Source organism: Helianthus annuus, chromosome 12, assembly GCF_002127325.2.
Source record: "Helianthus annuus cultivar XRQ/B chromosome 12, HanXRQr2.0-SUNRISE, whole genome shotgun sequence".
In the NCBI taxonomy this organism is placed as follows: domain Eukaryota; kingdom Viridiplantae; phylum Streptophyta; class Magnoliopsida; order Asterales; family Asteraceae; genus Helianthus; species Helianthus annuus.
In genome coordinates, this window is record NC_035444.2 from 40,256,628 (window position 1) to 40,269,564 (window position 12,937).

At 40.6% G+C, this 12,937-nt stretch overlaps 1 protein-coding gene across 2 annotated transcripts; it reads right to left on the reverse strand.

The window, feature by feature from the left end:
* Positions 1–3,887: 3,887 nt before the first annotated feature.
* On the reverse strand, positions 3,888–12,937 carry LOC110869081 (protein LYK5). 2 transcript variants are annotated; one of them, XM_035980944.1, is made up of 5 exons: positions 12,302–12,937; positions 11,698–12,231; positions 11,150–11,615; positions 4,507–4,948; positions 3,888–4,017 (listed from the first exon to the last, which is right to left on the reverse strand). In XM_035980944.1, exons 1-4 carry the CDS (start codon positions 12,844–12,846, stop codon positions 4,535–4,537), a joined length of 1,959 nt encoding a protein of 652 aa, XP_035836837.1. In that variant the 5' UTR covers positions 12,847–12,937; the 3' UTR covers positions 3,888–4,017; positions 4,507–4,534. The 2 variants fall into 2 exon arrangements, with proteins under 2 accessions (XP_035836837.1, XP_021974069.1); XM_022118377.2 differs by lacking the exons at positions 3,888–4,017; positions 4,507–4,948 and having other exon boundaries at positions 10,393–11,615; positions 12,302–12,936.

Sequence of the window (12,937 nt, forward strand, 5' to 3'; positions counted from 1 at the left end):
ATCGAAGAAAATCGATCGATGTTATACGATTCCGGGCACAACCGGATGAAGAACAAAACAGAGTGTACGGAGACGGAGACGAATTCAACCCCGATCGCACACGAATGTTTGCAAGAATGAAGCGAGAAACAATGCGATGCAAACACTGTTCGGATGAAATGAATGAAAGACGAAGGAAGATGCGATTGGAACAAGATGTTCCAACAATGAATTACGTCTGCAAGAAGAACCGTGGAATAGCGAACGGAATCGATAAAGATTCCCAGAATTTAAAGAACGGACAAGTAAGTATCCCAAGTTCCAGCCATGTAAGGGCTGAAGACGGTTATGATAAGGGCCGTAGTATTCACGCAGACGGGGAACAATTCAAGAGTACCATACGGGGAAAAGATGAAATACCAAGCGTGAATTTCGCAACACGTGCAGATGACGAAGAAGACGTACGATTGAAGAAGGTAATCAAAACGAACTTTCCGGGTCTTACAATCGGTGATGACAGGCTGATGTATAAAGACGGTAGAAGGCAAACCAAACAACAGGTCAAACGAGCAAGGATAAAATTCAAAAGCGCCATGGTTCAGTTTATTAGGGGGATGAAACGAGCAAGGATGAATTACCTTCACAATCCTCATGCATGCTTCTAAACATAATTAAGTTTAGGGGGATGTGTTAGATATATATATATATATATATATATATATATATATATATATATATATATATATATATATATATAATCTTAATTATGTTAATATATGTTTAATTATTATATAGTTTAGTATGCAACGGTTGAGGGAACACAACCGTTCAAATGACAGTTGTTCCCTCCATCTATAACCGCCAAAATTTCTGCATATATATATGTAATGACCGACAACTTTTGTTGGCACCAAGACAATTATCATTCTTATGAATTGTCCACTTTTTCTTATTGTTTTTGCATACTCTGCTCTGTTATCATATACAAACATGAATATGCAATCCGATTCGAGTGATTACGTGAGAGATATGGGTATAATTTCCGCTGCGACGAACTCCGAAATTCTAACAAGTGGTATCAGAGCCACGGTGGGAAATCGAAGAAAATCGATCGATGTTATACGATTCCGGGCACAACCGGATGAAGAACAAAACAGAGTGTACGGAGACGGAGACGAATTCAACCCCGATCGCACACGAATGTTTGCAAGAATGAAGCGAGAAACAATGCGATGCAAACACTGTTCGGATGAAATGAATGAAAGACGAAGGAAGATGCGATTGGAACAAGATGTTCCAACAATGAATTACGTCTGCAAGAAGAACCGTGGAATAGCGAACGGAATCGATAAAGATTCCCAGAATTTAAAGAACGGACAAGTAAGTGTCCCAAGTTCCAGCCATGTAAGGGCTGAAGACGGTTATGATAAGGGCCGTAGTATTCACGCAGACGGGGAACAATTCAAGAGTACCATACGGGGAAAAGATGAAATACCAAGCGTGAATTTCGCAACACGTGCAGATGACGAAGAAGGCGTTCGATTGAACAAGGTAATCAAAACGAACTTTCCGGGTCTTACAATCGGTGATGACAGGCTGATGTATAAAGACGGTAGAAGGCAAACCAAACAACAGGTCAAACGAGCAAGGATAAAATTCAAAAGCGCCATGGTTCAGTTTATTAGGGGGATGAAACGAGCAAGGATGAATTACCTTCACAATCCTCATGCATGCTTCTAAACATAATTAAGTTTAGGGGGATGTGTTAGATATATATATATATATATAATCTCAATTATGTTAATATATGTTTAATTATTATATAGTTTAGTATGCAACGGTTGAGGGAACACAACCGTTCAAATGACAGTTGTTCCCTCCATCTGTAACTGCCAAAATTTCTGCATATATATATGTAATGACCGACAACTTTTGTTGGCACCAAGACAATTATCATTCTTATGAATTGTCCACTTTTTCTTATGGTTTTTGCATACTCTGCTCTGTTATCATATACAAACATGAATATGCAATCCGATTCGAGTGATTACGTGAGAGATATGGGTATAATTTCCGCTGCGACGAACTCCGAAATTCTAACAAGTGGTATCAGAGCCACGGTGGGAAATCGAAGAAAATCGATCGATGTTATACGATTCCGGGCACAACCGGATGAAGAACAAAACAGAGTGTACGGAGACGGAGACGAATTCAACCCCGATCGCACACGAATGTTTGCAAGAATGAAGCGAGAAACAATGCGATGCAAACACTGTTCGGATGAAATGAATGAAAGACGAAGGAAGATGCGATTGGAACAAGATGTTCCAACAATGAATTACGTCTGCAAGAAGAACCGTGGAATAGCGAACGGAATCGATAAAGATTCCCAGAATTTAAAGAACGGACAAGTAAGTGTCCCAAGTTCCAGCCATGTAAGGGCTGAAGACGGTTATGATAAGGGCCGTAGTATTCACGCAGACGGGGAACAATTCAAGAGTACCATACGGGGAAAAGATGAAATACCAAGCGTGAATTTCGCAACACGTGCAGATGACGAAGAAGACGTTCGATTGAAGAAGGTAATCAAAACGAACTTTCCGGGTCTTACAATCGGTGATGACAGGCTGATGTATAAAGACGGTAGAAGGCAAACCAAACAACAGGTCAAACGAGCAAGGATAAAATTCAAAAGCGCCATGGTTCAGTTTATTAGGGGGATGAAACGAGCAAGGATGAATTACCTTCACAATCCTCATGCATGCTTCTAAACATAATTAAGTTTAGGGGGATGTGTTAGATATATATATATATATATATATATATATATATAATCTTAATTATGTTAATATATGTTTAATTATTATATAGTTTAGTATGCAACGGTTGAGGGAACACAACCGTTCAAATGACAGTTGTTCCCTCCATCTATAACCGCCAAAATTTCTGCATATATATATGTAATGACCGACAACTTTTGTTGGCACCAAGACAATTATCATTCTTATGAATTGTCCACTTTTTCATATGGTTTTTGCATACTCTGCTCTGTTATCATATACAAACATGAATATGCAATCCGATTCGAGTGATTACGTGAGAGATATGGGTATAATTTCCGCTGCGACGAACTCCGAAATTCTAAAATGTCTGCAACTTCATCATCAACAACTTTGAAATTACTGGCGGATTGAATGTTGTATGCTTGTGTGGTGTTCATACTTGCTTTCATCCTATCATATCCTTATTAGAAATGGATTATAACAAAAGGTAAAAAGAAGCTTCTACTTCAACAATGCAGAATGATGTAAGGGAAGTTGTTTGGGTTGATGAAAGTGAGTGTGTGAATCACGAGGATGATCAAGACACAATTGCAATTGTGAAAGAGCATGATGTAGATGTAAAGGATAAAGAAGCTCAAATAAAACCTGTGAAGAAAGGATCTACAGCTATCGAAGACCATCTAAAGTTGGATAATCACTCATATGTATTAAAAAGGCATGGGATTATTATAGTTCTAACAAAGATGATTATCAATGGAAATAAGGGTCACTAGGTGTTTGCACACTTTTGTTTGTTGTTTTTTTTTTTTTTTGGTTAATTGTGTAACATGTGTTGTGTTCAATAACAAAAGTATGCTTGAATTTTCTTAGATTCTAACACAATTATGATCATAAAGCAAGATGACAAATTCAACATAAGAAAGACATTATCTATTACATTCCACAAGAAAAAATAATTGCTCAAATTCCAGCAACATAACCATCCTAGTTGTTCAAATAGTTGTAGAAATCAACGACAACCATACTAAACAGAAACAAGGACAAACAAACTAAAGTGTTCAAACACAACAACGAAAGACACATGATATAGCTGATGAGATGAGATCGGTGATTTTGTTGGGTCCATGTTGGCCTTTGAAGTATTAGAGATCTCTTATCTTTGAATGTTTCTTTCTCAACTAGTTAGTTATTTAGACAAATAACCGGGGAAGAAGAAATCATATGAGTTTTTTAGACAAGAACTATAGACATAACAATGATGGATTCGTGAATCTTGAATAAAATTCTTATATTTTGTAGTAAGTGTATAGATTTGTTTTAACAACATTGAATAGTGGATTAAGGTTTACTTGTTTTAACATTTTGAAGCTGGATTCCGAATAGATTCGAATTCGAAACAGATTTAGAAACAACAATTTGAATTTGAACATTCAATAAAATGAGCTTATTAAAGTAAACATTCTACTTTCAGACCCTGTACAAACTAGCATTTTTTCTGGACACCAAAAAACAAATATATAAAACTAATAAAACATCACATGACCAAAATCCTTTTGGATAACATGGCAGCACTTATGAACACGCATGCTGCATAACAAAGTGGCGATTCACTGGTTCGATGTAGGCTTCGGTTTAAACCTGGACTATGAGGACTCAAAATTATGAATAGGACCTATTGCCATATAGAATCTTATTTGTGATCAAACTTCCTCTTAATGTCTTTCAGTTGAAACAATATTATTACACTAGTTAAAAGTTAAATAGTATCTTCTTTATCTGCCATGACTAAGAGAGCTTGAGTGTTCAAGTTCATCAGATGGATCCCAGTCTAAAGAAGAAGACAGTATCTTAGACAATGTCGCAAACACCTCCGAAACAGAAGGGCGGTCGTTTAAATCAACCGCCACACATTTGCTAGCGGTCTCTGCCATTGAATAGGCCAGTTCCACCGGATACTCACCTCTTAGCCTGCCGTCCATAAATGCAGCCAGCTTATCCCTCACATTATCCCCCCCTCGAACCATTTCTTTTACCATCTCCGACAGCAGCAGCACCTCCGCCACATTCTTCTCGTCGCCACCACCCTCTACTGATCGACTAGCGGCTTCTTTTCCCGAAAGTAGCTCTGATATCAGAACTCCTAAACAAAATACATCCATTTTAGGGGTAATCAAGCCGTTCTCGATGTATTCTGGTGGCTCGTGTAGTATGCGAGTTCGTAAACCAAACGAGTATGGAGGCTCGTGTAGTATGGTTTAACAAAGCCTACATACTAAAATGAAACCTAACCTAAGTGCTTGCGACCCATTACGACCCGTTTAGGTAGCTTATGCCACCTTAACGTGTCGTTCGCGTATAACGCGTTTGGAACGCCTAACATCGTGACCACAAGGTATAACCTCGGAAGGTTACAGCTATGGTCACCTAATGTGTTTGGTCGGATCCTAATGATCGACCAAATGGGCCGGGTTCGAAAGTATAAGCGATGGTTTAGATCGCTTACCTTACGACTCTATATAAGCACTAGATTAAAAGTGACGAGCTAAGCATGTTAGAACATGCTTAACTAAGTTTAGAAAAATAGGTTTTGCATCAAAACAAACGGCTTTGATGCTCACGATTAGTTTGGTTACAAAATATGCAAGAATGCGCATTTTAGCCTAAACTACGACTCATCACTGAGCCTAGATAACGTGGTAATCAGTAGGTATAGTCACCATGGACTATAACCATCGTGATCACACTCACGTTATGAAGTTCCATGAACTTCGTGTTGACCATAGGCTGGTCACACAGAAAGTCAAACAAAACTTTGACTTTCGGACTCGAAAAGCGAATAAAAGAACGAAAGAACACTTACGAAGGGTCCCCGAATGCTAATCTAGATCAAAATGGCTCAGGTATTACGACGGAATGCGCATAAACGCGAAAAACGATCCAAATGACGCGACAAATGGATTTTCCTTATGCCAAACACTAAAATAAATTATTTTAGTGCTTACATAAATTTTTGGATGTCCGGATGTATTCAGAACGTAAGTTATGCGCGAAAGTGCAAACTTGTGCACTTTTTGACACTTTTAGCCCCTGAATGATCCAAAAGTTTGTTTTAGCATACCAAACCTCTCAAAGCCTATTTCTAAGCTATGTAAAGGATATTTATGGTATGTTTAACTTATGGACATGTTCCGGAATGTTCGTTACAGTTCAAATTGGCATACTTTCGCAGTTTGTCAAGTTTAGTCCCTGTAAGCGAATTAACTTGTTTTTGCCATACCAAAGCCTTCAAAACTTATTTCTAAGTTATGTAAAGGTTATTTAAGGTATGTTAAGTATATGTTGATGTTCCAGAGTATTTGTCGCATCAAACTGAGTACGTTTACGCACCAGTTTGCGTATAATTCTCCAGAAAGCGTTGTAAAGTTTGAAATTGAACAAGAACTGGTATGTGCAAAAGATACACATATTTATACACGATCCCAAGTATGAAATACAATATTTCATCGGCTTGGTATTTGTTTGATGGTCGCGGTGACACAGGTGTCACAGTTGTGGTTTTCGGACATCCACATCTGACAGCTCCTTGTTTATCTATAAAAAGGGCAACGACATGGCCTACCTCCTTTGATATGTGGATGATATTGTTCTCACTGCATCTAATGATCGTCTCTTACATCATTTTATCACAGCTATGTCTCGGGAGTTCTCTATGACTGATCTTGGCAGGTTACATAATTTCTTGGGCATTGAGGTCACACATAATTCTGGCAACCTTTTTCTCTCATAGTGTGCCTACATTCAGGATATTCTAAGTAGAGAGAAAATGGACAATTGCAAACCTTGTCGTACGCCTGCTGATACCCATTCAAAACTCAGTGCTTCGGATGGTGCACCTCTTTTAGACGGGACTTTATATCGCAGTCTTTCGGGCGCTTTGCAATACCTTACTTTTACTCGCCCGGACATCTCCTATGCTGTACAGCAAGTATGCCTCTTTATGCATGCCCCACGGGAGCCTCATTTTGCTTATCTCAAACGCATACTTCGCTACCTCAAGGGCACTGCTGATCATGGTTTGCACTTAACCCCCTCCAAGTCGACGAATCTCACAGCTTATTCAGATGCTGATTGGGGGGGTTGCCCTGACACACGACGTTCGACGTCCGGCTACTGTGTTTTTCTCGGGGACAATTTGGTATCTTGGTCCTCCAAACGTCAGCCCACTATCTCGCGCTCCAGTGCTGAAGCGGGATACAGAGGGGTCGCGAACACTACTGCTGAGTTATCTTGGATTCGCAACCTTCTTCTTGAGCTCCATCATCCGGTTACACAAGCATCAATTATTTACTGTGATAATATTTCTGCCATGTACTTGTCACAAAATCCGGTTCAGCATCAACGTACCAAGCACTTTGAAATTGATATCCATTTTGTCAGAGAGAAAGTTCGTCTTGGAGCTGTACGAGTTCTGCATGTTCCTACAGATTATCAATACGCTGACATCTTCACGAAAGGTCTCCCACGTCTTCTGTTTGAACGTTTCAAGTCCAGTCTTTGCATCCGGCCGGCTACTGCTTCGACTGCGGGGGGCTATTAGGGTATACGGGGCACTCTCGGTGACCCCATGCGGTGACCCAAGTCCCCGCTAGGGAACACCGCCGCCATCCCTGCGGTGAGGCAAATCGGGGACCAAGCTCGGTGTATGTTCACCGCATGAAGGAGAGAGGAGATGGTGGGCCACCCTCATTTTCAACCAATCAATTATTTTCCTTTTTTTTTGAATAAAAAAACAGTTCCCCCAAGAGAGGAGTGCCGCCATCAAATTGAGGGTGTGAGGGGAGTTTAAGAGGGGAGTTGACGTGGCATAACCTGATTGGGTGTGTGTAAGAGAGGGGACTCCTCTAAGAGGGGAGTGCCCCTCTCACCCTTAGCGGAATATACTATAGCATTTATTGTATTTATTGTATAGATAATCTCTCCTTGATTTACGGAGATATAGTTTCCTAGTGCTATTGTTTCTTGTATTTATACCCAGCTTTGTATAATGAGAAATCATTGAGTTTTACCAAATAACAGCTTCTACTTCCACAATGCAGAATGATGCAAGGGAAGTTGTTTGGGTTGATGAAGTGAGCGTGTGAAGCACGAGGATGATCAAAACACAATTGCAGTTGTGAAAGAGCATGCTGTAGATGTGAAGGATAAACAGCTGTCGAAGACCATCTAAAGTTGGATAAAATCACTCAGACGTATTAAAAAGGCATGGGAATATGATAGTTGGATCATAAAGCAAGATGACAAATTCAACATGAGAAAGACATTGTCTAATACATTCCACAAGAAAAAATAATTGTTCAAACACCAGCAACAACCATCCTAAACAGAAACAATGACAAACAAACTAAAGTGTTAAAACACAACAACGAAAGACACATGATATAGCTGATGAGATGAGACCGGTGATTTTGTTGGCCTCTTAAGTATTAGAGATCTCTTATCTTTGAATGTTTCTTTCTCAACTAGTTAGTTATTTAGACAAATAACCGGGGAAGAAGAAATCATATGAGTTTTTTAGACCAAGAACTATAGACATAACAACGATGGATTCGTGAATCTTGAATAAAATTCTTATATTTTGTAGTAAGGGTGAACGGGGCGTACAACGGGAAGGGGAGCGGTGACCCTATCCACCGATCGGGAACACCGCCGCCATCCAAGCGGGGACCCGAATCGGGGAGGGTGAGCGGTGTGGAGTCACCGCGTTGAATGGCTCGATTTTCAAAAAAGGACCGTTGGCAACGGTCAAATTTAAAAAAAAAAATTCAATTTTTTAACAATATAAATATAAACCAACCTAATCAAATTTTTTACCACACCCACCACTCTCAAACTCACAAATCTTTCAAATACAACACAAAATGGATTCCAAGTTTCCGTTTCTTTCTCCCCTACCCGACTTTCCCGACGATGGAGATGCATCGTCAAGCGATGGTAGCTTAATTTTCTTCCAAAATCTCATCCAACAAGCGGAGCTACTAGACACGGCATCGTCTAGTAAAAAAAAAGTAGTCCGTCGAGATCGTGAGGAAGGCCATGAGACACTCATGGCCGATTATTTTGTTGAAAATCCAAAATTTAATGCCGATACTTTTCGTCACAGATTTCGTATGTCCAAGTCTTTGTTCCTAAAAATTGTTAGTGATGTGGAAGCGTATGACGAGTGGTTTAAAGAGGGCTTAGACGGGAGAATGAAGAAAAGTTTCACGCCGTTGCAAAAGGTTACTTCGGCGATTAAACAACTTGCAACCGGTAACCCACCAGACGAAAACGACGAGTATTTAAATATGTCTGAAAGGACCTCTCGTGAGTGCCTTGAATATTTCTGCGAGACGGTCTGTAAAAGGTATGCCGGTGAATTCTTACGTAGACCAACGAGCCACGACGTTGCGCTATTGTATCAGGCTCATAAGGAGAGGCATCACCTACCTGGTATGTTGGGTAGTCTGGATTGTACACACTTCGTCTGGAGAATGTGCCCCACAGAATTGCGTGGACAATACATGAGAGGCGATCATCAATACCCGACGGTTATGTTAGAAGCGGTGGCGTCTCAAGATTTGTGGATTTGGCATGCTTTTTGTGGCCCGGCGGGTTCACAAAACGACATCAACGTGCTGCAACAATCTCCATTATTTCTTGCTCAACGAAACGGAACGGCGCCAAATTGTCCATTTCAAGTGAACAACCACTTATACAAACGCGGGTATTATCTTACTGATGGGATCTACCCTACCTGGTCCGTGTTTGTGAAGTCTTTTCCATATCCTCACGACCCGAATGAAAAAAAGTTCAAGAGGCAACACGAGGCCGCAAGAAAAGATGTGGAACGGGCGTTTGGTGTGTTAAATGCGAAGTGGGGAATACTAAATCGTCCAATGCGTTCGAAAACGGTGAAAAAGATAAGGTCCATCGTGTATACGTGCCTTATTTTACACAACATGATTATAAAAGACGACGGAAGGGCGATAGCACCGGTACATATTCAAGATCCTCCAGTCGAACCCGTCTTCGATGATACAGCTTATAGCGAGCTCATTGACGAAGACACGCATTGGAGACTAAAACACGATCTCGTTGAGCATCTCGGAAGTTTAGATCTACCTCACCTTGAAGTGAGTTCCGACGACGAGTAGTTTGTTTTTATATTTTTCTAGTTTGAATGTAATTTTTATTTTTCTAGTTTGAATGTAATTTTTATTTTTCTAGGTTGTTTTTTTTTTAATTTAATGAATTGTCTTTTATTTAATTTTTATTTTTATTAATATTTTTTTAATTTATAAACATGCATAATTTTACAAAAAAAAAAAAAACCCAAGTCCCCTAAGAGGGGAGTGCCGCCATCAAAATGGGGTGTTAAGGGAGTTTAAGAGGGGAGTTAACGTGGCACTAGCTGATTGGTGGTGCGTAAGAGAGAGGACTCCCCTCTTAGGGGAGTGCCCCTTACACCCTAAGTGTATAGATTTGTTTTAACAACATTGAATAGTGGATTAAGGTTTACTTGTTTTAACATTTTGAAGCTGGATTCCGATTAGATTCGAATTCGAAACAGATTTAGAAACAACAATTTGAATTTGAACATTCAATAAAATGAGCTTATTAAAGTAAACATTCTACTTTCAGACCCTGTACAAACTAGCATTTTTCCTGGACACCAAAAAACAAATATATAAAACATCACATGACCAAAATCCTTTTGGATAACATGGCAGCACTTATGAACACGCATGCTGCATAACAAAGTGGCTATTCACTGGTTCGATGTAGGCTTCAGTTTAAACCTGGACTATGAGGACTCAAAATTATGAATAGGACCTATTGCCATATAGAATCTTATTTGTGATCAAACTTCCTCTTAATGTCTTTCAATTGAAACAATATTATTACACTAGTTAAAAGTTAAATAGTATCTTCTTTTATCTGCCATGACTAAGAGAGCTTGAGTGTTCAAGTTCATCAGATGGATCCCAGTCTAAAGAAGAAGACAGTATCTTAGACAATGTCGCAAACACCTCCGAAACAGAAGGGCGGTCATTTAAGTCAACCGCCACACATTTGCTAGCGGTCTCTGCCATGGAATAGGCCAGTTCAACCGGATACTCACCTCTTAGCCTGCCGTCCATAAATGCAGCCAGCTTATCCCTCACATTATCCCCCCCTCGAACCATTTCTTTTACCATCTCTGACAGCAGCAGCACCTCCGCCACATTCTTCTCGTCGCCACCACCCTCTACTGATCGACTAGCGGCTTCTTTTCCCGAAAGTAGCTCTGATATCAGAACTCCTAAACAAAATACATCCATTTTAGGGGTAATCAAGCCGTTCTCGATGTATTCCGGTGGCATGTAACCGTAAGTCCCGACAACATGTCGAGTCAACTGAAGCTTTCCATTGTCTGTTTCTTCCATACTTCTAGCGAGCCCAAAATTTGTTATTTTCGCTCGCATATGCACGTCTAACAACACATTGCTGCTCTTTAAATTTTTGTGAATGTATGGTGGAGTGATAAAATTGTGCAGATAATTCAATGCATCAGCTATATCATGTGCAATTTGAACTCTTTGTTTCCATTCCAAAACTGAATCATATTTCGTGTTCTTGGTGGTCGAGTGCAGCCAGTCGCTAAGCGAACGGTTGTCAGCGAACTCATAAACGAGATACGTGTTTCCCTGATGCAAACAGAATCCAGATAGTCTGGTTATGTTGGAGTGATTGATTTGTTTGAGTATGTTAATCTCGTCGGAAACATCCCTTTTCATAATCTTCACCGCCGCAGAATCCCCATTGAAAACTCCCCTATTGTCGTCAAGTACCATAATTAAAACATAAGATTAATTTTCTTCTGTAATTAAAACATAAGATCAATAATATACAATACCTGTAGACAGATCCTTTCACTCTATTTTCTTCAGAAAAATCTCTAGTGGCCTTTTGCAGCTCCTCATACTTATAAATCGTCAATGACCCAACCGCAATTCGAACCCCTTCTGATGAAACCGACCACGAATTGTTCTCTTTCGGCGAGTGTTTCGTCAGAGGAAGACCATGCTGCTGTTGAACCTTCCTCTTTCTAACGCACCAAACAAGAACAGCGGAAAGCAAAACCATTACAAGCAACCCGGCACCTATCCCAGCCCCAATGAAAGCCCACTTGCTAGACGACCCGCCAGTGCCACCGTGGCTAGGCGCCACCGGAATCATTGGTGGAGCAGGCGGCGGTGCTGGCATTGCAGAAGTGTTGAATTTTATTCGCTCCGTTGTAAGCGGAATTAAGATCGGCGTAAACGGGAAGATAACATCATTCTCCAAGAGCCTGTTCGCATCTAAGATGCTTTGAACATCAGCACCTTCGAAAAGCCCCGCCATATATTCCACAGTGTTGCCCCATGTAATGAGAAAAGTAAGCAGATACCTATATATATTAAAGACTGTGTAATTAATTATTACTTTTGAACGCAATTACACTAGAAGATAACATGTACCTTATTCCGGCGGCTGTTTGATTAGCGGTCGGACATGCGCATCTAATCGGAACGCTGAGATTCTCACCGGCTTCTAACTCACGTAAATTGTAGGGATTATGTGTAATCATAGCTTGGCAGGTGGTGAGACCTTCGTAGGTATTATTAGCAATGGTAAAGTAATTGTCGTCACCTTGAACAACATAGCCGGCGCTGTGCTGGTACCAGTGGCCATCAGAGCAAGAACAGTTGCTGATCGGAACCACGACGACGGTGTCTGCGGGGATGGCGGTGGAGGTAGAGGAGAAGTTGTTGAGGGATGTGATGGCGGTGGGGTTAGAGTTCAGGAGGGTGGCGATGGTGGCGGGGGTGTTGTAGAGTGGTGGTTGTGATCGGAAAGTTATGTAGGAGAGACAGGAGGTGGGGCCGTTGCAGGTGTAGCCGAAGGCGGTGGTGGAGTTGTCGCTGCAGTCGAGTTGGGTGTTGTTGACGTAGGTTTGTTGGGAGTGGGAGGTGTGGATGAATGATAATAAGAGCACCGCTGCCGGTAACCACCGTAGTGACATTGTAGAGCGTGGTTGGGAAGAAGTGGTTGTGAGTTGTGGATATTTACGATTGGAGTAAATTTGGGTTGTGGAAATGAATAATGGAATACTT